The following is a 23,256-nucleotide window of genomic DNA, read 5'->3' on the forward strand; positions in this document are numbered from 1 at the left end:
TAACAACTAAAGCGTGACCAGAGGCTCCTAGACATACAGGGTTGCAGATGCATGCACATGGGTACACACACACACATGCACACACAGACCACATGGAACCAAAGAGCTACACTGGCCCAATGACTGACACGAAGTTCGCACTTGATATGACATATATGTTTATTAATGTATTTATTTGATGGATGGCAAATTGAATGGAGAATGAAATAGGTACCACTGCAGGCAAGCAGGGACTATGGCCACTATAGATGGAAGATTAGTAAAAAAAAATTCTTGCCACATGGTTTTGGGACTTGGTCCTATACTTTTATTTGAACAGCAGCAGAGCTAAAATTTTTGGAACTATGATGCATCACATAGAAGGAGTGAGTCACTCCAGAAACACCTGATTCTGGCAGAGCTGGGAAGGGGGCCAGGTTCCCCCACCTTCTCCAACTGAGCAACCATCACCATCCCAGACCACTCTGGACAGAGGAGATACTAAGCACGATATAGACAGGCGCTTCAGCATTTTATCTCAAAGGAAGCATTTTGTTCTCGAAGGTGTTTCCCTGGGCTTCGCTGCCTTTCCCTCCCAGGAATAGAAAATCGAAGGGGCATTGCATACATGCATGTGGAGACTTCTCATTCGTGTGTTTGATAAAGTCAGTTAACACCAGAAAGCGAGATTCTTTTGTCTTAGGAGATGCAGCTGGGGACAGCGAAGATTGGATGACTCTTCCTGAGCATCCAGCAACACCTCCTACAGCTTGTCCCGTGCGGTCCAGTAAAGGCTGGGAGGCGACGCTGGTGGGCAGGCTGCTGAGACATCCCTAGAGGCCCCTACATGCCCATCACCAGTGGCAGTGGGGTACCCAAGGCCCACAGGGTGGAGAGCACCCTGTGCAGCCCCTCACTTCTCCCCTAAAGCAGCAGAGTCTTTGATGATCTCAGCATCTTCGGGCTTGAGGGACCCTGTGAAGTGCCTCAGGTGAACTTCTTCAGGCTGGGCAGGGTGCCTTTCTCGAGTGCTTGCATCTCTTAAGAGTGGAACCAGGGCAAAGTTCTTCCAGTTCCTCCCTGCAACTGAATGATGGTGAAACACTATTACTGCCTTTGTTGTTGTTTAGTCGCTTTGGTCGTATCTGACTCTTAACGACCTCATGGACTGTAGCCTGCGAGGCTCCTCTGTCCACGGGATTTCCCAGGCAAAAATACTGGAATGGGTTGCCATTTCCTTCTCCAGGGGATCTTCCCGACCCAGGGATGGAACCTGCGTCTCCTGCATTGCAGGCAGATTCTTTACTGCTGAGCCACCAGGGAAGTCTAATACTGCCTTGGAGACAGCAAAGTGACCAGAGAGTTTTTTGGCATTGCCACCCTCTAGATAAAGTGGGGTGTAGGCACCTCAGTGCTTCTAGGACATAGGGATGGGGGCCGTTTCCTCTTCCCTCAGCTGCTCCAGGAGCCTCATCTTCTCAGGCAGCTCCTAAATTCCCCTCCTCCACTCCACCCTGACTTGCTTGTGGCCCCAGGAGAGTCCGGGGCTTGCTACTCTCAGCCTCTGTTTCCTCCCTGCCCATGTGGGAGGGAGAGAGGCACTGGGGCTGCCCCGGGAGTGGCTCCACACAGATCAGCTGCAGGGGGATGAACACCAGCCAGAGTCAGGATCTGGGGCCCAGACCCCACCAGTGCACAGCGGATTGGAAACAATGCCAAGGAAACCGTAATGACACTGGGCCTTGATGTGGGCTCTCATGTGTGGCCTGAAATCCCAGGAAGGCCCTGAGGAGGACCCCATTGTCACCCTCATTGGGATCTCCAGCCGCCCCCCGCCCCCCGCAGGGTGACCCTCAGAGAAGTGACAGCCGAGAGGGACAGCGGTACAAGCTCTCCTCCCACTTGCCAGAGCCCGGGTCAGCCAAGCCCTCTGGCTGGCCCTCTCGGGTCTGATCTCTCTTGAAAACCAGCCTAAATCACACCTTCTGCCATCAGGTCACAGTTCATTCCCCTCCACTGGTGTCCTGTCCTGACCACGTCTCAAAGGCATCAGGAATATGGGAAGCTTGGCCCAGCTGAATTCTCCAGGTCCTGGGTTTCCCCCGGGCCCACAGGCTGACCCTGGCCTGCTCCCCAAGCGCCGTCTGATACCAAGGAGATGGCTGGAGGAGGTTTTAGGGAAGGCATAGAAGCAGGGGGCTCCATGGGGAGACAGGCCAGGTGCTCACTGAGACACCTCCTTCCTGCCTGGCTGGCTGGCTGGTTGGGGATATTCAACCTCAGAGACTATCTGGCCCAGCTCCAGTTCCTGGGCCTTCAAAGAAGGTGTGGGGCTCCCAGTGCCTGCTTCCCTCAGTCCTGATGCCGAGAGCCCCTCACATGCTCTCCCTGGCTCAGCCACTGACCACTATCTCCCCTGCCCTTTCTCTGATGCATTCCCCCACCCCTTCCCAATCGCATGGGCTAAGTGGGTGGGGAGAGTTCCTCGTTATTAAATGATCTCACTATTCATTACCTGAGTTTCCACTGTTACAAAGTTGTTTAGGAAAGCAAAATCTTCAGGAAATGCTCCTTAATTAATCATATGTGTGAAACCAGGGAACCTCTAACCATCTCCAAGACACACCCCAAGTAACATGAGTTGTGTGTGTATCCCTGCCACTGGGTCAATGGCCTTATTAATAGCACAGTGAATGAGCAATGCTGTAAGCAGTCAACAATGTCATGCAAACATAACTGCAAAGCAAAACAGCAAATCTTGTCAAAGGTGCTTGGTTTCATGAAATCAATAAGAGCAATGTCAGAAAACTGCTCATATCACATGCAAAGCCATCTCTGAATGGCTCTGTGGTGAAGCTGGACCAGTTAACAATAGAAAATGAGAGCACCAATAAGTATTCCTGACACGACACAGGGAATGCTTCTAATGAAACTCAGGGTGGGCAGGGGTAAGTATAGAGGACTGAAGGAGGCCCTTGGGAAAACCGATGAAGCCCTTGAGTAGTTTTCCAAAAGAAAGCCTCTTAATAAAATAGATTTCCACATCTAGCTCTGATGGCCAGCCATTCTGCTGTAAGCAACTATAAAACAGGACAAAATACATGCAGCAAATGTCTTCAGGCATAAGACCACAGACTGAGAAGCTGCAATTGCTGAGAGAAGTGAAATTCACAAGGTGAACCCCGTGATCGCCCTAAAGTACTGTTTAGGGACAAGTTCTCAGACTACAGTGTCATGAGCTGGAGTCTCAGCAGCGTGTGGAAGTGCCTCTGAGCCATTGAAGAAGAGAGCAGAGTTTTGAGCAGCTAAAGCAACTAGAATCCCTGGGACAGGGTGCAGGAGAAGAGGAAGAAGGGAGCTGTGGGGCAGAGGTCCAGAAGTCTTTGGGATGGGGTTCCCCTCAAGTCCTTGGCTCAGAGTTAGTATACTTGCACAATCTTATCAGAGAGTGACTGTTGTGGGGTTGAAAGTGGGACAGAAACATCAGAATCTGAGCAGTACTGAAGGATATTGGAGATCCAGCCCAACCAGGGGAGGGGCCTCCTTACACCCTTTTTCTACTCCGAGGATCAAGCTAAAATAGCAGAAATGCCCTACCTACTTTATACACACTAGAATAAGGTCTACTTATGACCCACCCTGACTTCCCTGGAGGTCTAGTGGTTAAGATTCCATACTTCCAATGCAGGGGGCATGGGTTTGACCCCTGGTCAGGGAACTAAGATCCTACCTGCCCAGAAGCTCAGCCAAGAACAAAAAAAAAAGAGAAAGAGAGACCCACCTTAAAAAAACCTAAAGTCAAGCGCTGACAAGATCCACAGTGGAAAGAGTCTGGAGGTTGAGTCCCACAAGTTTGAAGGGATTGGTAAACACCTTGACATTTCCACAGATTTACCATAATTAAATGTTAAAGCTAAACACACACAAGTTCAAAGTGATTCATCAATAACTGAACTGCCAGCTAGAATGAAAATTCAATCAAAAGTCTCTACAATATACAGTATTGTATTGTATTGTATTGTATTATTACAATGCCCAGTATGCAATTAAAAGTTACTAGGGAAATGTGACTCACAGTCAAGAAAACACCAGTCAGTAGAAATTAACCCCAAGATGGCCCAAATGTTGGATTTAGCAGATTTAGTATGTGGAGAATCAAAAGCAGCTATTATAAGTACATTCAAAGAACCAAATGAAAGCAATCTTTCTTCTTTTTTTCCTGGTCACATCATGCAACATTTGGGATCCTAGCTCCTAAGCAGAGATCAAGCCTGTGTATCTTGCATTGGAAGAATGGAGTCAAGTCCCAGGAAAACATAATCTGAATGAAGGAACAGCTAAGGAATCTCAGGAGAGAAATGGAAACTATTTTTTAAAAGAATCAAATAGAAATTCCAGAACCAAATAGCCCATTCACTGGAAGGGCTTAATAGCAGTTTGGAAATGACTAAGGAAAGGGTCAATGAACTTGGAGACAGATTAGTAGAAATTATCAAACTTGAGGAAAAATGAACAAAGCCTCAGAAGCCCACAGGACAATATAAAATGGTCCAACATGCCTGTAAAACAAGAACATAGGGAAAATAAAGCAAAGTGTATATAGTTTCCAAAATTTGATGAAGTATATTGATGTACAGATCTAAGAATCTCAACAAACCGCAAGCAAGATAAAACCGAAGAAAAGCACACCTAAGCACGTTTTAGTCAAACTGCTGAAAACCAAAGATGAAGAGAATACTTTGAAAGCAGTTGAGGGAGTGAAGGGAGACGCGCTACAGACAGGAGAACAGCAGTGCAAATTACAGGTGATTTTTCATCAGAAACAACAGAGGCCAGAAGACAGCAGAGAATCATAGTTTAAGTAATGAAATTAAAACCAGCAACAAAAGGGGACTTCCCTGGAGGTGCAGTTGTCAAGACTCTGGGCTTCCACTGCAGGGGGTATGGGTTCAATCCCTGGTTGAGAAGCTAAGATCCCATGTGCCCTGTGGCACAGCCAAACAATAATTTTTTAAAAATTAAACTAAGATATACAATTAAAAAGCAACAAAAACCTATTAACCTAGAATTCTCTATCTGGGAAATATCCTTCAAACATGAAGAGGGAATTAACATTTTCAGGTAACGAAAGCTGACGTAAAACTAATCTATAGTGATTGAAATTAGGTAGTTACCTGGGATGAGGAGGGTGGAATTGACCACTAATGGGCATGAAGGCCTTTCGGGGGTGATGGAAACAGTCTGTGTCTTGAGTGAGGTAGTGGCTGCCTGAGTGAGTGGTGGTGGTTAATTGCTATGTCCTGTCCAATTCTTTGCGACCCCGTGGACTGTAGTCCACCAGGCTCTTCTGTCCATGGGATTTCCCAGGCAAGAATACTGGAGTATTTGCCATTTCTTCCTCCAGGGAATTGTCAAAACTTATCAAAGTGTATGCATAAAATGTGTGCATTTTATTGGATGCAAATTGCATCTTAATAAGGGACTTTTTTTTTAAGTTTGCAAAATAGAAAAAAATGAGCTTCTCTATGAAGCAATAGCAAATCTAAAACCTGCAGTATCATGTTATCAGGCAAGTTTGCCTGAAAAATCATGCCTTTCCCCCAGTGAACCAAAAAAAGAAAAAAAAACTATCGACATTTGATTCATTCTTTGTTCATTTAAGAATTAGCAACAATAAAAACAAAATTAGCGACATCAGCAAAATGGCAAAGTAGACAGCTCCAAACCTGCATGCTGCCACAAAAACATTTTTTTAAAGGCAGAAACTTTAGAACCAACAGAACTCTGGGAAACAGCCCAAGGTTTTCAGAAACCAAGAACATGCTGACTCAAGAAAAAGGCAACTTAAAAATGGTAGGGAGTGGGTAGGAAGGAGGCGAAAGAGGGAGAGAATATAGGTATACTTATGGCTGATTGGTGGTGGTGTACGGCACAAACCAACATCACATTGGAAAGCAATTATCCTCCAATTAAAATTAAAAAATTAATTTTTAAAAAAGAAAAGATACAGAAAAAATGGTAGGGAGCTAAAATTAGAAAACTCTCTAAAAGAAAAAACAAGCCAGAGGGAACAATCTTCCAGACATTGGACTGGATTTGACAGTGATTTCTTGGATGTGACACCAAAAGAACAAGTAGCCAAGGAAAATAATAGATAAATTGGTACGTATACTGATAGCTGATCCTCACTGTTGTACGGCAGAAACTAACACAATGTTGTAAAGCAATTATTCTCCAGTTAATTAATTTTTAAACATAGATACATTGGGCTTCATCAAAATAAAAGCTTTTGTACATCAAAGGGCAATTCACAGTATAGAAAAGATATTGGTAACTTATATATCTGATAAATAATTACATTTGGCAGATACAAAGAACTCCTATAACTCAACAATTAAAAAAAATTTTTTTAATGGGCAAAGAGCTTGAATAGGCATTCCTCCAAGGAATATCTATAAATGTCAGTCGCAAATAAGCAACTGAACTGAACTGAAGCACATGAAAAGATGTTCAAAATCATTAGTCATAACGGAAATGCAAATCAGTGAGATGCTACTTCATACATGTTAGGATGGCTATAATCAAAACAAAAACAGGAAATAACAAGTTGTAGGTGAGGATGTGGAACCCTGGTACATTGCTGGTGGGAAGGTAAAATGATTCAACAGCTTTGGAAAACAGTTTGGCAGTTCCTCAAAAAAGTTAAACATAAAATTAACATATATCCCGCAATTCCACTACCATTCCAAAGACTGAAAAGCAGAGAATCAAAAAGAATCTTGTACACTAGCATTCACAGCATTATTCACACCAGTCAAAAAGATGGAAACAATTCTAATGTCAGTGAACAGATGAATGGATAAATAAAATACAGTATATACATACAATGGAGCGCTATTGAGTCAGACACAAAAGGACAAGCATTGTGTAACTCCTCTTGTATGAAGTACTCAGAATAGGGAAATTCCTAGAGACAGAAAGTAGGTTAGAGGTTACTAGAAACTGGGAGGAGGGGGAAATGGGATTAATTGTTGAATGGTACAGAATGTCTGTTTGGAATCTTGAAAATGTTTTGGAAATATATAAGGGTGATGGCTTACCCAACACCATGGATATAATCAATACCACCAAACTGTACGCTTTGGAAAAAAAAACGGTTAAAATGGCAAATTTCGTGTTATATATATTTTATCACAATTTTTTTTAAAAGCTAAAAGAATTAGTGCAGGGTTGTAATTATAACTCAAAACGTGTCCAATGTAAGAGACTAGGTTTGCCTCACTTTTAGGTGAGTATCTTCCCCTGGACCTTTCATTTCATGTCTACTCTTAAAACGTTTACCATTAACGGGTTAAAGGGCTGGTTTCTGGTAGTGCTTTTCCACAGGGCTCCTCTGCTCCCAAGTCTTCCCTCCTCTGCCTGCCTGCCTGCTTCTGAGCCAGGTGAGGGTCCCTGTTTGTGTCCATAAGCCTCGCATTGCTGCGTGCAGACGCTGGGAATGAGAACTGGGAGGGAGGAGACAGGGCAGCTCACAGGAGGCTGGATGTGGGCTGACAGCCTCCCCTGGGCCAGTGATGACCAGGGACCCTGGCAGAGCCAGCAGGTATGGGGCCGTGGAGCTGTGGGCTGTGCAGGCATGCGTGAGAGCCTGTGACCGAGTGTACAGGTGGCTGACCCCCGAGGCTGCTCCAGGGGGTGGGGGTCCCCAGGCTTCACCTGCCCCCCTTCCTCTCACGCCTCACCTCGGCTTGACCGCAAGGAGAAGCTCAGGGTGCGTTTGATGCCCTCGCAGTTGCCTGGGTCTTCGTTGATGATGCCCACGTTGGTGTTCCAGGTGGTCCAGTTCACCTCGTCCACCCTGCAGGGGGAGGAGATGGGGCAGCAGGGAGCTGGCGGTCCACAGCCCCGCAGTCCCAGCGCCCCTGCAGACCAGGGCGGGGAGACACAGCTGGTACGAGGAGGGCCCGGAGGGGCTTGCCTTTTGCGTTTGCTTTTGCCAAGGGCATACATGCTAAGTCAATGTCCGACTCTTCTCAAGCCAGTGGACGGTAGCTCACCAGGCTCCTCCGTCCATGGGATTCTCCAGGCAAGAATACTGGACCTGTTGCCAAACCCTCCTCCAGAGGATCCTCCCAACCCAGAGGCCAAACCCACGTCTCTAGTGTTTCCTGCCTTGGCAGGCAGGTTCTTTACCACTAGCGCCACCTGGGAAGCCGGCCACACCAAGCAGCTTACGGGATCTTAGTTTCCTGACTAGGGATCGAATCTGGGCCTGCGGCAGCGAGAACAGAAAGTCCCAACCACTTGAACTCCCAAGGAATTCCAGCGAGGAGGGGACCTGCCTTTTGGACACCACTTCTGAAGATGTGTCCTCTGACTACGCCTTAGGGCCCAGGGACTTTAAAGACTGGATTCCTTGTTCTAACTCTGATGGCTAGGTGACCCCTTCTGGACACCTCGTTTTCCAGTATTTCACGTCTGGGTCCCACAGTCTGGGATCTATGATGGGTGCCCTGTACCCACAGCCAACCCCAGGGCAGCCCCTGTACCTATAGCTGGCTGCCCGGGGTTGGCTGTGGGTACAGGGGACCATGACTGGTCCCAAGAGACCCTAAGGAAGGCTTCTGTTCCCACAGGTGACTCTAGGTGGTTCCCCCAGGTTCATGCTAAGCCCCAGAATGGCCCCTGTACCTACGGCTGGTTCTGGGTGGGTCCCCATGCCCACAGGTGAGTCCTGAGGCAGATCTCTGTCCTCACAGCTAGCTCTGGCTGGGTCCCCATATCCGCAGCTGAGCCCCCGAGCCCCACAAGCTTTGATCCCTGCCTCGGAAATTACCTGAAACACCATCTGTAGTCATCCTTGCCATCAGGTGTGTACCCCACCTGCAGCAGCTTGCCTGAGCGAAAGGCCTTCCGCATACACTTGAGGAAGCTCTTCTCCGTGTCTAGGATGGTGATGGCTCTCTGCAGGAAGACACGAAAGGCAGAGGGCGGAGGGCTCATCCAGGGGCCACCCCGGCTGCCTGTGCCTAGATCAGCATCTTCAGTGTCTCTCGGGTCCCTGTGCCTCCAGGATGGACGTCCAGTATCCTCTGCACCAGGCTTGGTCTTCACAGCCCAGCAGGTGCACACTCCGTGGATGGCGCTCAGACTTGCACAGACGCAGCCGACCCCAGACCCTTCCCCAAGGAGCTCAACAAAGGGCAACATAATGTAGCACTTAAGAGCAGAGCCTCGAGGATGAGATTTCCCAGGGCTGAGTCCTGGCTGGGCTGCTTACTGGTTGCCTTGGAGACAGATAGCTAACTTCTCTGTGTCTCTTTGTTGTTAGTCACTAAGTCCTGACTTAGTTGTTGTTGTTGTTTAGTCACTAAGTCATGTCTGACCCTTCTGCAACCCCCATGGACTGTAACCCACCAGGTTCCTCTGTCTATGGGATTCTCCAGGCAAGAATGCTGGAGTGGGTTGCCATTTCCTACTCCAGGACACCTTCCCAACCCAGGGGTCGAACCCACATCTCCTCCATCTCCTGCACTGCATCACCACTGCACCACCTGGGAAACCAGTGCCTTCATCCAAAATCGGGGATAATGAGAGTGCCCTCTTGATAGCAGTGTTATAGGATTAAAGACAGCATGTAAGTAAGACACTTAGAACAGTACCTGGTGTAGAGCCAGTGCTACTTAGTAAGAATGATGCTTTTATTGTTAGTTGGGAAGGCAGAGGTGGACTAGGCAGCTCAAAAATGCAGTTGTCAGGGGACTTCCTTAGTGGTCCAGTGGCTAAGACTCTGCACTCTCAATGCAGGTGATCCAGGTTCAATCCCTGGTCAGGGAACTAGATCCCATATGCCACAACTAACAGCCTGCATGCTGTGTGCAGCAACTAAGACCCGGCACAGTAAAAAAAAAAAAAAAAAATACAGCTCTCAGGGCCCATCCCATCTTAGCTGCTCCCAGAGTCTGGTTTCTGGTTCCCAATCAACACCAAGATCCTCTGCGACAGGCACCCCATGGGGCTGAACCCTCTGTCTCCTCCTCCCAGGGACTGCCCCGCTCCGTAGACATGGAGTTTACGAACACCCGCTGGAGACCCTGGGCAAGCACCCCTGTGAGGGGAGCCAGAGGGGAGACAACTGACGGGGAGGCTGCTGCCTGAGCCCCCGGCCTGGGTGGGCTGTCTGCCCCCTCCCCAAAGCATCCCCTGTGCACCGCTGTGTTGAGCAGCAGCCAGAGCAGCTGACCCCCTGGTGCTGCAACCCACCTGCAGCTTCCAGATGTTCTTGCTCTCTTGAGCGATCTTGTTGACCGTCTCGCCCATGAGGGCGATCAGCATGTTGAGCAGGAGGATGTACGTGAGAATCACGTAGGCCAGCAACAGGATGATGAAGACAGCCTTGAAGTCATAGTTCTCGGTGAACTCCAGGTCCCCCATGCCGATGGTGAACTTGAAGAGCTCCAGACACGTGGAGTACAGGCTGTTGTAGGAGCTGTGGGCCGACCGGCAGCCAGGCCCTCGCCACCTGTGTGGTGACGACTCAGCCGGCACAGAGTCATTCTTTCCATCCTCAATCAGTGTCACCACCGCTGGAGGGCACGGGGAACATGTGGCCAGATGGAAGCCTAAGACCCCAGGGTCCCCAACCCGCCCACCCACTGCCCCAAGAGGGTCCACAGCAGGAACTCTGGCTTGGCCATGTGGCGTCTTTGTGTGAATTTAAAGGGAGAAAAAAAAAGGTACTCCCTTCTTCAGAACTATCAGCTTGTCATAATCTGCTCGTTGCAACTAGAGAGAGCCCATGCGTAGCAATGAAGACCCAGCACAGCCCAAAATAAGCAATTAATTTAAAAAGCCACAAAGTTAGCATTGCTAGAAAGGGACAGACAGACATCATGGGACACTTGATATAAGGAAAACACACATTCCTTCCTTGATATTTTGACCAAAAATGAACACCTGAATCTAACTGTGAAGGAACATCAAGGGTATCCTCTGTCCTTGGGATTCTCCAGGCAAGAATACTGGAGTGGGTTGCCATGTCCTCCTCCAGGGGATCTTTCTGACCCAGGGATCAAACCCAGGTCTCCTGCATTGCAGGCAGACGCTTTAACCTCTGAGCCACCAGGGAAGCCAAAGGAACCTCAGCCAGACCCGAACCTAGAGACACTAAAAAAACTGCCGTTTACTCAAGAAAAATGTGAAGGTCACAAAAGAGAAGGAAAGATTGAGGAAACTGCTCCAGAGTGAAGGAGACTAAACAGGCTTGACAAGGGAATGTAGTGTGTTATCTGGGATTTTCCTTTCTATAAAAGACATTATTAGGACAATTAGTGAAATTTGAAGAAAGCTGGAAGATTAGCTAATAGTTCAGTGTTTATGTTAATTTCCTGATTTTGATCATTATGCTGTGTTTATGCAAGAGAATGTTCTCATTTTCAGGAAATACACACTGAAATATTTAGTGGAGAAAGACTGATCCTATCTGCAGTTCTGTTTTGTTTTTTTATAAGTACGGTGTAGGATGTATCTGCCTCAATGCAGGAGATCCCAGTTTGATTCCTAGGTTGGAAAGATCCCCTGGAGAAGGGATAGGATACCCAGTTCATTATTCTTGGGCTTTCCTTGTGGCTTTTTTTGAGTCAAGATGCAACTATACCACAGGCAAGCAGCACTTTATACTTCTAAAGTGACCTAAAATCTTTCATGAATCAATTTCCAGGTTCTCCTATTACTATTATTTCGGTGTGCTCCTTGTCCATCTGCTCTGTCGCCTGCAGACACACACCCCAGCGGGCCTCTCCCCCACGCAACCCTGCAGAGTCCTCGGAAGCCGAGGTCAGCAGGAGCCCTGGCCTCCCACCAGCCCTGACCACACCCGTTACCTGTGGAAAACCCGAACAGGAACACGACGTAAACAAACATGAAGCGACACAGGTCTCTGAGGATCATCTGCAGGAGAGAGTGGCCTTGTCAGACCCTCCTCCAGGCCCAGGAGGGGCCAAGGCAAGTGCTACGGCTGTGTCAGCCTGGGGGGGGTCTTTCTTGAGCCCAAGTGATATCAGAGGACAGACAGCTAGGTTTGGTTCGGTGGTTTTCAGCTCAGGAGTCATGAGGGACTTACCACAGTGCCCCACATTGGCCTTTTTCTGGTGGGAGAGGGAGCCTGGCAGGTAGGGGGTGGGGGTCAAGTTTCAAGGGAGCCCCCAAGCCTGGGTCAAGGCCAGATTGCCTGATTGTTGGGGAATTCTCTGGGAAAGTGGGTCTTAAAGCAGGACCTTCCCAGACAACGCAGAGAGGATGGGTGGAGTTTGTGGGGCCGGGTCCCACACCCCCAGGAGGTAGTCAGGCTCTGCGGAGGAGCCCTGGGGCACCGGCACCCACCTTCTCGATCATGACGGCGTAGATGCCCATCTGCTGGAAGCCGCGGGTGTAGTAGAGCATGTTGGTCCAGCCCATGGCCAGGGAGAACACCATGGAGGCCACGTACTCCTTGCAGCGGCAGAAGTACAACACCACGGTCGCCAGCATGAACAGCGACTGCATGAAGCTGAGGAGGAGGGACAGCAGGCCCTGTCCACAGGCGCCCTCACAGACAAGAGCCCAGATGCCTGGCGTGCATGCATGTTAGGTCCCTTTAGTCGTGTTCAGCTCTTTGAGAACATGTTCAGCTCTGTAGCCCACCAGGCTCTTCTGTCCATGGGGGTTCTCCAGGCAAGAATACTGGAGTGGGTTGCTATGTCCTCCTCCAGGGGAATCTTCCCGACCCAGCAATCAAACACGCGTCTCTTACATCTCCTGCATTGGCAGGTGGGTTCTTTACCACTAGCGCCACCTGGGAAGCCCCAAGATGCCAGGACCTCCCCTCAAAGGCCACAGGGGGAGGTGGGAGAGGGGATGGCCATCCTACCTCCTTTAGCCCATGAGTCTCAGTGGGACTGATATTGTCCCAAAGAGGCAAAAATCAGTTCTGGGTGCCAGTGGGGGGATAGGAGGAGGGGTGGATGTGCAAAATCTTATTCTCTTTACACTCAATCCACAGATATAAAGACAATAATTCCCTGGTGGTCCAATAGTTAAGAATCCACCTGCCAATGCAGGCTCAGGGGTTCGATCGCTGGTCAGGAAACTAGATCCCAGATGCCACGGGGCAACTAAGCGCGTGTGCTGCAACTACTGAAGCCCACACACCTAGAGCCTGTGCTCTGCCACAAGAGAAACCACTGTAATGAGAAACCACAGCTAGAGAGTAGCCCCTGCTCGCTGCAACTAGAGAAAGCCTGAACGCAGCAGGACCCAGCGCAACCAAAAGTAAATAAATAAAATTTTAAAATAAATAAATACAGTACATAAACAGATATACAGTATATCTGTGGTAAGCAATTTCATGGGAGGAGCAATTAGGAAAAAAAGAAAAGGAATCTAAAAGCAATAAAGAAAACAGGCTGAAAAACAGGGCTTGAGCTCCAACTACCTCCCTATCCAGTTCCTGGGAACAATAGCCTCACGGACCCCAGAGAATCTAGGAGGCCTAGGCCCGTGAGAACAGGCTGTGCGCTCCCCAAAAACCACAGGTAGAGTCTGCAGATCACATCCTCAAACTCAGGAGCAGAGGCAGGGAAGGTGTCCTTTCTGCTCCTCCGTCCGGTGCATGCTGCCTATCAGAGGCCTGGACAGGCTTAGAGGACACCTGGGTAATCCCATGACAGGGTCTGCTCAATGATCCCTTTCCAGATAGATGGATAAAAAGATGGAAAAAACGAACAAGGGTACATCTAACTCTGACTGTAGACCACAGGAGGCTGGGGAACAGGTTGGTCATTCCCTAGTACCTGGAACATACTTGGTGCAGAGTGGACTCTCGGTATTCACTCACCCAGCAAAGGTTTACTGGGTGCCTTCCATCATTCATTCAACATGTTTGTGAAGCCCTACTAGGTTCCAGGCCCAGTGTATGTGAGAGAATGAGTGAGAATGAGCTGACTGCTGTCATTCCAGATCTCATGGCCAAAAGATGCTGTCTGCTACAGAGGCATAAGAGTCAGTATCACTTACAAAAGCATCTCACTATAGCTGTCCACAAACAAGGTCTTCAGTGACGGCCGCCTTTGCAGGAAATACTGAATCTGCAGATAAACAGAGAATAGATCTCAGGAAAGGTTAAACACTGAGCAACCAGAATGTTTTCTAAACAGCACCTTGATGTACCATGGAAGTGCAGCAAAGCAAAGATAATGAAGACAGTGGAACAGCCTGGGTCAGGCTAATGAGGTAATGTTGTATGACTCCGTCAAGAGAATTTTATTAAATAGAGTGAAATTACAACTGTATCTAGAAGTAAAGACGGGAAGGAAAACCACCAAAATAGTATCAATTGCCATGCTTGAAAGATGGGATTGGGTGAATTTTTTCCCCTCCTTTCTAATTTGTGCTTTTTCTAACTAAGTTTGAATTAAAGTAAAAGTTCTTTAACCAGCCTCCACTGAACTCAGCGGATAAACCAGTGTTCTTCACTCTCTGAAAACATTTTGCCTGATGCCCATGGTGAATGCTTCTCTCCAGGACACTCACATGTTCCATGCCCTCCCAGTGGTTAATCCTGTTTGCCAAGAATGCTTTTTTTGCCCACTGCACTTGCTACTGCAGTTTCGTATTTTATGATAATATAAACCATGAATGTGAAAATAAAGATGGTTGTTTCTGTGAAGGCGGAGTCCAATGATTAGGAAAGACTCCTTAAAGGTGAGTTACTAAAAAACAGGGTGTGGCTTAGATCAAAAAGATTAAGGGGAAAAAAATCAAAATAATCTCAAATTCTGCATTCAGAATTCTTTGTACATGAAACAGTAGTCCCACATGTATTTGAAGAATGGCCCAGGAATATGCATGTTTAGGGATTTTAGTTAAAATGATTCCAGGGACTTCCCTGGTGGTCCAGTGGTTAGGACTTTATGCTTCCACTGCAGTGGGCACAGGTTTGATCCCCGGTCAGGGAACTAAGATCCCGCAAGCCACATGGCATGGTCAAAAAAAGGGGGGTCTTTTAAAAATAAATAATAAAATGGTTCTAGTATATACATATTTCATTATTCTGAGCTTTAATGGACTGTTTCAATTAATTAAACAGCTACCAGTCACGGTCCTGTCTCTTAAGAGACTTGCACTCTACCTCTTTAATTAAATATTACACCCAGTGGACAGCCCTGACTGCCTGTCTTCAAGTGTGACTGACCTGCATCTGCAGGGGGACACACTGGGCAAAACAGTACCCCCTCCCCAGCCGTGAATGCCCAAGGGTCCTCATCTTAACCTATGCATCTCTAAGTTTCTCAAGCAGGGCCATTACGTGGTTGATGAATTAAAAAGTGGTGAGCCACTGCTATATTTAAAATGGATAAACAATAGCGACCTACTGTATAGCACAGGGAACTCTGCTCAATGTTATGCGGCAGCCTGGATGGGAGGGGAGTTCGGAGGGAGAATGGATACATGTATATGTATGGCTGAATCTCTTCCCTATTCACCTGAAACTCTCACATTGTTAATAAGATACACCCCCAATACAATATAAAAAGGTTTTTAAAACAGTGGTGATCACTGAATGAGTCTCTTGGTTTTTTGTTTAGGTGATGATGGAAACTCACAGTATGGGAAGGAATGCTTACCCCTCGGAAAAAAAAGTAGATACCACCTGCCACAGAAATAATCTCTCCGGTGACTCGGAAATAGTCCGCTACAGTGTGTTTCGGCTTAAAGGGAGGCTGCAAAGGACAAAGACATTAATGATTTCACTCACTCACTCACTCACTCACTCATTCATTCAACCAACATTTACCAGGTGCAAAGTCTTGTGATTAAGACCCAGCCCCTTCTGGAGAGGCTTAGTCTGCATCAGGAGAGACCCAAACAAAGACAATGCATTACTATGGGGACACCTGCAAGGAGACGGGACCTGATTCCCAAGTGGTAAGAGGAAAGCCTCCAGGTGGTGAGAGGAGCATCCTTGATTTCCTGTGCTGTCTCTGGGATGATGCCCTAGTCTAGAGCTCTGCCTGGCGAGGAGGACAGTGCTGGCGTAGCTGCCTTACAGGCACGCTGCCATGTGCTTCCTGCTGTTCCCACAGCCTATGGTGAAGCCCTGCTCTCCCAGGACTGTCAAGGTTTCCCTCAGATGCTGAAAGGAGTGCGGTCACACAATATGCATGTGTGTGTTGTCCTTGTCTTTCAGTCAAGTTTTCTAGAGTGGGTTTCCTTTCAGCCTACCATCCATATTTCATAAGCACAAGTTCACTAGCTCGTTTCATTAGCACATTTCTCTTTCCTCTTAAAGTCAACCCTGGCAGCCCAGTGATTAAGACCCTGTGCTTCCACTATAGAGAATGAAGGTCCAATCCCTGATTGGGGAACTAAGATCTCATATGCATTCAGCGAGGCCAAAAATATAAATAAATAAAGTAAACTCATTAGATGGCCTTAATAGATGTATAGAAATCAGATTCCACCTAACTAGGAAGTTGAATTTTTCAACCAAATTTATAAGCAAGGCACCCTGGAAATAAAGGCAGCAAGTTAAGTGCTGGGATATTGAATGAAGGACTCAGTTAAGAAACTTGAGGTAGCCTATGGCTTCTGATAGCAGGAAAAGTCTGATCTTAGGTTGATCTGATGCATGGTCCAGGGCCCGGCTTAGAGGAAGTGCTTGAAGTCTGTGTCCAGGGAATGAATCATGTGTGAATGAGTGAAGAAAAGCAGGCAGGAGAGAGAGTTGGCAATGTGCTCAGGGCTTGCACCACCCACGACCCTGAAGACACCCAGCCGAGTGGAGAGCTGCTTCCAGCCCCCTAATCCCTGCATCCTTTCCAGCCTAGTTCACCCCCTCTACAGTCAGGACCTCAGCGACCACGGGCTTAGCCTCTCAGAACCAGGGGGCCGAAGAAGGGGCTGAGAACACGAGGCAGGTGCAGGACAACCAGGAGAAGGAAGACTGAGCTCGGGGACAGAAGATCTCCAGGTGACCCTTCCATGTCTCCTGGGCCCTGCCTGGGTCCGGGGTCTCGGGGCCTTCTAGGAACACCCATCCCCTCCCCTCTTCCCCCTTGAGGGCCGAGCCTCAGGCGCACCCGGCCTCCCACAGGTCTGTAGTAGGCGACCGTGGTAAAGATGATCATATACAAGCAGTAGACGAAGAAGTTGAAATAGAAGATGCGCTTGACGAATCTGTCCCACTTGTCCTGCAGGAGGCGGTTCAGCGGCTCCACCAGGAGCATGTCATGGCGATTCTATGGGAAGCAAAGAGAGGTGAGGCCCACTCCTCCCAGTAAAATCCGCCTTGCAGGCCCCCTTCAGCCCCAGGGACTCTTCATATCTACTCTCTGAATGACCACACCCTTGACTGGAACAGCAGCAGAGGGTCACAGGTCTGGACCAGCAGGCTCCTTGAATGGTCCACCCTCTAGCTGTGTAACCCCTGTTGTGCAGTGAAGCAGTGAAGAAGAGGTGTAATTGGACTAGTGACTCTAAGATGGACCCAAATGATGCAAATGAATTTTGTAAGAGACTAGGAGACTGGGAGAAAATAAAACATCTGAAACATGTGCAGTAGAGAAGGGACCAATTCATTTTATAACAAGAGCCTCTACATACTAAAAGGATGAGGCAAATAGTCCAGTAGAAGAGATGGCAAAGGATAATGAATGTTCCTATTCTACCAAAGAAATACAAACGGTTGAAAACTTATGAAAAAATTCTCAACCTCACAGCAATCAAGAAAACAAGAATTATAAGACATCAATGAAATATCTGTTTGGGCTCCATGGACTTAAACTAGTTTTGAAAAAAAAAAAAGACAGGGAATACCCAGGTTGGCAAGGATTTGGGTAGATGTGTACCTCCTGATGGTAGGCAAGTGCATTCATGCAATCTTTTTGGAGGACATATATTCTGATTTAGCAATTCCAATTCCAGGTGTCCTTCACAGAAAAATTCTCAAGCCCATGCCAAACAACCTGCAGCATGTAGTAGGAAAAAACTGGAAATAACTCAAAAGTCCTCCTATGGATATTTACCGCCCCCCCCATCCCTATACTTAAAGTGCTGCTGCTCCTCTTTAGTTGCTAAGTTGTACCCAACTTTTTTGTGACCCCATGGACTGTAGCCCACCAGGCTCCTCAGTCTATGGATTTCCCAGACAAGAATACTGGAGTCGGTTGCCATCGCCTTCTCCAAGGGATCTTCCCAACCCAGGGATCGAACCCACATCTCCTGCATTGGCAAACAGATTCTTTACCACTGAGCCATCTGGGAAGCCCCGTATTTGCAGTCATTTTTTTTTTAAATAAAGTAGACCTATATGTGCTGATATAAAACTGTCTATAAGACATGCTGCTAAGTGAAAAAAAATGGTTGTTCTATACTATATATAGTATGATCCCATTTATATAAACAAAATGAATCTACCTGTTTTCATGTGGTATAAATGGAGGATTCTTGTCTATGTACTTTTGAAATGTTAAAGTTTTATTGTAATATTATCATGTATTGAGTGTATGATACAGGAAGACATTCAGTGGGAATAAATGGGGAGGTGAGGCGGCAGGGTACAAGCCCCAGGTAGCAGGTGATGGGAGGACAGGCAGAGTCAGACCAGAGGCTGGAGAGGGGGCTGGGGTTGCAGTGAGACCGGAAGCTGGGTCCCGGCCCCGGTCCACTCACAGGGGTCTCGCTGCTACTGTAGGCTATCACCTCCAGCACCGAGTTCTTCTCACAGGTGTCGATACAGGACAGGTCGTAGAGTGAGGAGTGCACGGGCCCGTAAGCCCACTCGGTGAACTTCCTGGACAGGTGCCTGCACTCAGGCTCCTGGATCTCCCTCTGGAGAATATAAGCCAAGACCTGCCCCAGGAACACAAGAACCTGTTAGAGGCCAGCCTGAGGCCCACCGGGCCACTAGCTCTGTTCCAAGAATAATTCTGCTTCCAAGTCCATTGAAGACCCTGCCCAAGCCCCAGGAGGGTCCCCACCCACATTCAGCAATCTCTTAACTGCCTTCTAGATCAAGCTGCCCAATGCCTCAGACCTTTCACCTGATCACACCTGGCCCCCCAGTTCTCAGTGAAGGACTGCAGTGGTCCCCTCTAGAAAACCTCAAGCCCAAAGGAAATAAAGAAAATTCAAGAACTACAACCAAAGTTATAAAGCCAGGCTTCCCATCCTGAGACAGTATGGGCAGGGACCAGCTCCCAGAATCCCCTGGTACTGAGAAACTCCCACCCCACTCCCAATTCCAGCTGCCCAGCCCCACCTTCAGCCCTCCATGGCCTGACGTCATCCACAGACTTGGAAGCCTGTCCTACCCCATTAGGACTCCCTATCACCTAAAAGTCCTATCTTCCATGAAAAAACACCAACAGTTTCTCTTTCCATTTCACTCTTGGCTCAGCCCACCCTCACCCCATGGCTTGGTGGTAATGCTCAGAGTTGAAAATCAGAAAAGGCCACATGTGGGCAGCCTGGTTGGGAGGGGAGTTTGGGGGATAATGCACACATGTATATGCACAGCTGAGTCTCTTCACTGTTCAGCTGAAACTATCGCTGTTTATTAATTGGCTATGCATGCTTGTGTGCTGAGCTGCTTCCGCCATGTCCGACTCTTCTCGATCCCATGGACTATAGCTCACCAGGTTCCTCTGTCCATGGAATTCTCCAGGCAGGAATACTGGAGTGGGTTGCCATGCCCTCCTCCAAGGGATCTTCCCAACTCAGGGATCGAACCCATGCCTCTTGTTTCTTGTATTGGCAGACAGGTTCTTTACTGCTAGCACCACCTGGGAAGCCCTAATTGGCTATACTCCAATAAAAAATAAAAAGTTAAAAAAAAAAAAATAGTATAGGAAAGAGAAAAGAACTGGCCATATATGTGCTGCTGGATTCTGCTTAGCACCTCACAATTCCTCTGGCTTACTTTAATGCCCCCACCCTTCTAACCCCCTACAGGCTGATGTGGCAACTTCTTCTGATGCCAGAAGTTCAGGAAGGCAGACAGACACCCTCCCACAGCATCCTCTGCTCAGGCATGACCCCGCCCCCATCCCTACCCCGATCTTCCCACTCTTGGCGGCCAGAGCCAGCGGCGTCAGCCCCTTCTTGTTGGTGAGCTCCTCCAGCTTCAGCGTAGGGTGAATCTTGGCCCCCAGGATCAGAATCTCATTGTACATGCTCGTCACGAACTTGGTGTTGTCAGCTGTGTTGTCGGCCACCTCCACCAGCGCATGCAGAACCGTGTTGCCCACTGAGTCCCTGGCGCTGATGTCGGCTGGCTGCCAGGAGTTCTGCAGCAGGAACTTCACGATGCCCAGCTGGTTGGTGCACGCGGCCAGGGAGAGGGGCAGCTCACCTGCAGCCAACCACAGGCACACGGTGGGCCTCCCTGGAAAGAGACTGGCTTGGCCCTTGCACCACCTGGCCTCCAACTCCCTCTGTCTCCACCCTAAACTTCTAAGATGCTAAGTATCTACCACATGGTCCCCCTACCAAAATAGAAGCCAGGCCGCCCTTTGGTTTTCTTAAAGAAGTCCCCGTTGGCCGCAGCCTGGACATCGGCCCCGTTCTCCACCAGGAGGGTCACCAGCGCCATGTTCCGCCTCTCAATGGCTATGTGCAGCGCCGTCTGGCCTGTGGAGGATGCATGCTCTTGGCTTGGGGCTGGTAGTCCTGAGGGCGTGACTGGCCAGGTGCTGAGGGAGGGCCTGGACAGAATGTGTGGGATGACTCCAACAACAGAGGAAGCCAGGATCCCCTAAAGATGCCCAAGGCGTCCCTGAGCAGGAGCAGGAACAGGGAACACCAGACTGGGGGCTGAAGGACTCAAAATCGCCAAAGAGCAAGGAGCAGCAAGCCAGAGGTGGGAGAGGCAGGGAACCCCCAGGACCAGGAGATCCTGATTCAGTGGTTGGGAAAGGGAGTAAGGGGCTCAGAGACTTGTCGGGGTGTGAGGGTGTCCCCCTGCTCCAGGAGATCACGTGGGCAGAGCCGTGCTGGCCCCAGCCACCTCACCCTTGTAGTAGCTGTCCGTGTAGCTGGCGTTGACGAGCTCCTTCAGGCTGTCCGTCTGCCGGGCGATCTCCAGGAGCAGGGGGATGGTGTCGTTCTGCCCATTGTGCAGGTTGAGCATGGCTTTCAGCAGACAGGTCTTCCCTGTCTCCGGGTCTGCAAGACAAAGCGGGGGTCAGAGCAGGCGCTGCAGGGAGGCGCCTCCCGGGAACCCGACGGCCTCGGGGCCACCTTTGAACTCGCTGTCCATAAGATGCTTCTTGCTCTTCTGCAGGAAGAGCAACAGGCTCTCCAGCTCCTCACAGTTATTCTGAGCGACTGCTTCAAAGATCTTCCTGCGATCGTAGAGCTTGAGTTTCTCGGTGGAAGCGGAGTCCTGGGACAGATGCCTGTGGACCAGAGAACAACTTTGTCTCATATTCTGGTCTCCCCTTGGCCTTCAGACCTTCAGAGCTGGTCCAGGTTGTAACAGGGAACAGTGGGGCACATGTACCCCCATTCTGTCTGTAGGCATCAGCTAGAAAATCTTTGCAGCCACTACTGCCTGCAACACCCAGGTCACTCACTTCTCTGCCTGCTTGAAGGCTGCGAAAGCCTGGAGGCGATTGGGGACGGGGTTCAGCTAAGTGAAAGAGCATCCTCACAGGGCCCCGGGAGTCAGCCAGCCTGGGGGAGCCCCTGTCCTGCCTTGGAGGTGGTGGGAGGTTTCTGAACGTTCAATGGAGCGGTTTTGTACTTTGTTTAAAAGCGTCCTGCCCTTGAGCTTTCCAACTTGAAGTCTACATGATTGAGGCTGGTGCACCTTCAAAGGCTAGACCCAGAGATCAGCCAACAGCTAGGATCAGCATACATGCCAGCATGTGTGGCCACATGACTGTAGCTTCTGTGAGTACAGACGCTGGACCAGGCGACCTCTGGAGGCCCCCTCGGCTCCCCAGCTCTACGACCTTTTGCCCATAAACTCAGGTACCACGTGGAGTCTCCATGGCTGGGATCTCAGCCAGCTGGGCTAGTTAGGCTCCTGGTGGAAAGGGAGGCGGGGCTTCGCATGCAGCTTACCTGACACAGGTGGGGCCATCCCCAGGCCTCTGGATGATGACTACAGGGCTGATGGTGATGGCTGGGCAGGATGCCAGCTGGCCTTCCTCGTAAGAGCAGTCCATGAGGGATGTGTCCTCTGAGTCACCCTTGCCAAAAAGCCGGCTGCGGCTCTTGGCCGTGGGGAAGTTTTGGGGCTTGGTTGGAGCTGGCCTGGAGTTAAGGTCTCCATCTAGGGGGTCTGGACAGGAGTCCTCTTGAGGCAGGTCCTGAGATTCCTGTGATTCTGAGCTCCCCCATTTCTTCATCCGTGCCAGATTCTCCATGGCCCAGGAGGCAGCCTGTGAGCAGCCACCAAGATCAGGCTTGTTCCCAGCTGGAGGACTGCATGACCCTGGCCCCCACTGCACTTGTTGCAAAGGCCCCTGTGAAGCAGGAACCCCCAGAAGTCCAACAGTTGCTGCTCTCAGCCTTCCAGAAAGAAAGCTTTCAGGGTGTAGTAACTCCCACTCCAGAGGCCCCAGTGGGGAGCAAACCTAGCAGACCCCTGCCCATCAGCCTCCCGAGATGGAAGAGCCCACAACTTGGATCCACCAGGATGGATGGATCACTCATCTTCTCTGGGCCTCAGTTGCCTTATCTGTAGAATGGGGATGCTAACCACTGCCCTGACTCCCCCAAGATCAGAGTAGGGGAAACCGGAAGGAGAGTTTATTGCTGGCTATGCATTAGGGAAGGAACTCAGCAATGAAGATGACTCAGCCCCAAAGAGCCAAGCAGTTTGCATTCCCAGGAACAAGGAGGCTGGTGGAGGCCAGCACTCACACTCCACAGTGTCCACACTGCGTGGTCCCTCGGGTGCCGCGTGTCCCTGCCACCAGTCTTGCACTTTTTGTTATTTTGTAAAATTAGTATATTTGAAGCATCCTGGGGCTGAACTATGGACAGAGGTTCATGACATTGTACAGGAGGCAGTGATCAAGACCATCCCCAAGAAAAAGAAATGCAAAAAGGCAAAATGGTTGTCTGAGGAGTCCTTACAAATAGCTGAGAAAAGAAGAGAAGCTAAAGGCAAACGAGAAAAGGAAAGATATACCCATCTGAATGCAGAGTTCCAAAGAATAGCAAGGAGAGATAAGAAAGCCTTACTCAGTGATCATTACAAAGAAATAGAGGAAAACAACAGAATGGGAA

The 23,256-nt window shown here is 49.1% G+C and overlaps 1 protein-coding gene and 1 non-coding gene across 2 annotated transcripts; one reads left to right on the top strand and one right to left on the bottom strand.

Moving 5' to 3' along the window:
• Nucleotides 1-192: 192 nt before the first annotated feature.
• On the bottom strand, nt 193-22,440 carry TRPV1 (transient receptor potential cation channel subfamily V member 1). The gene is made up of 15 exons (XM_070478409.1): nt 22,084-22,440; nt 21,256-21,413; nt 21,028-21,180; nt 20,506-20,646; nt 20,070-20,368; nt 18,688-18,867; nt 17,097-17,255; nt 15,642-15,737; nt 14,032-14,102; nt 12,361-12,526; nt 11,862-11,928; nt 10,243-10,565; nt 8,816-8,943; nt 7,722-7,837; nt 193-1,065 (listed from the first exon to the last, which is right to left on the bottom strand). The coding sequence occupies exons 1-15, from the start codon at nt 22,386-22,388 to the stop codon at nt 893-895; spliced, it is 2,535 nt and encodes an 844-aa protein (XP_070334510.1). The 5' UTR covers nt 22,389-22,440; the 3' UTR covers nt 193-892.
• On the top strand, nt 9,744-9,816 carry TRNAE-CUC (transfer RNA glutamic acid (anticodon CUC)). Its single transcript has one exon. It is a non-coding gene; the product is annotated as a tRNA-Glu (tRNA).
• Nucleotides 22,441-23,256: the final 816 nt, after the last annotated feature.

Source organism: Odocoileus virginianus, chromosome 17, assembly GCF_023699985.2.
Source record: "Odocoileus virginianus isolate 20LAN1187 ecotype Illinois chromosome 17, Ovbor_1.2, whole genome shotgun sequence".
Taxonomy (NCBI): domain Eukaryota; kingdom Metazoa; phylum Chordata; class Mammalia; order Artiodactyla; family Cervidae; genus Odocoileus; species Odocoileus virginianus.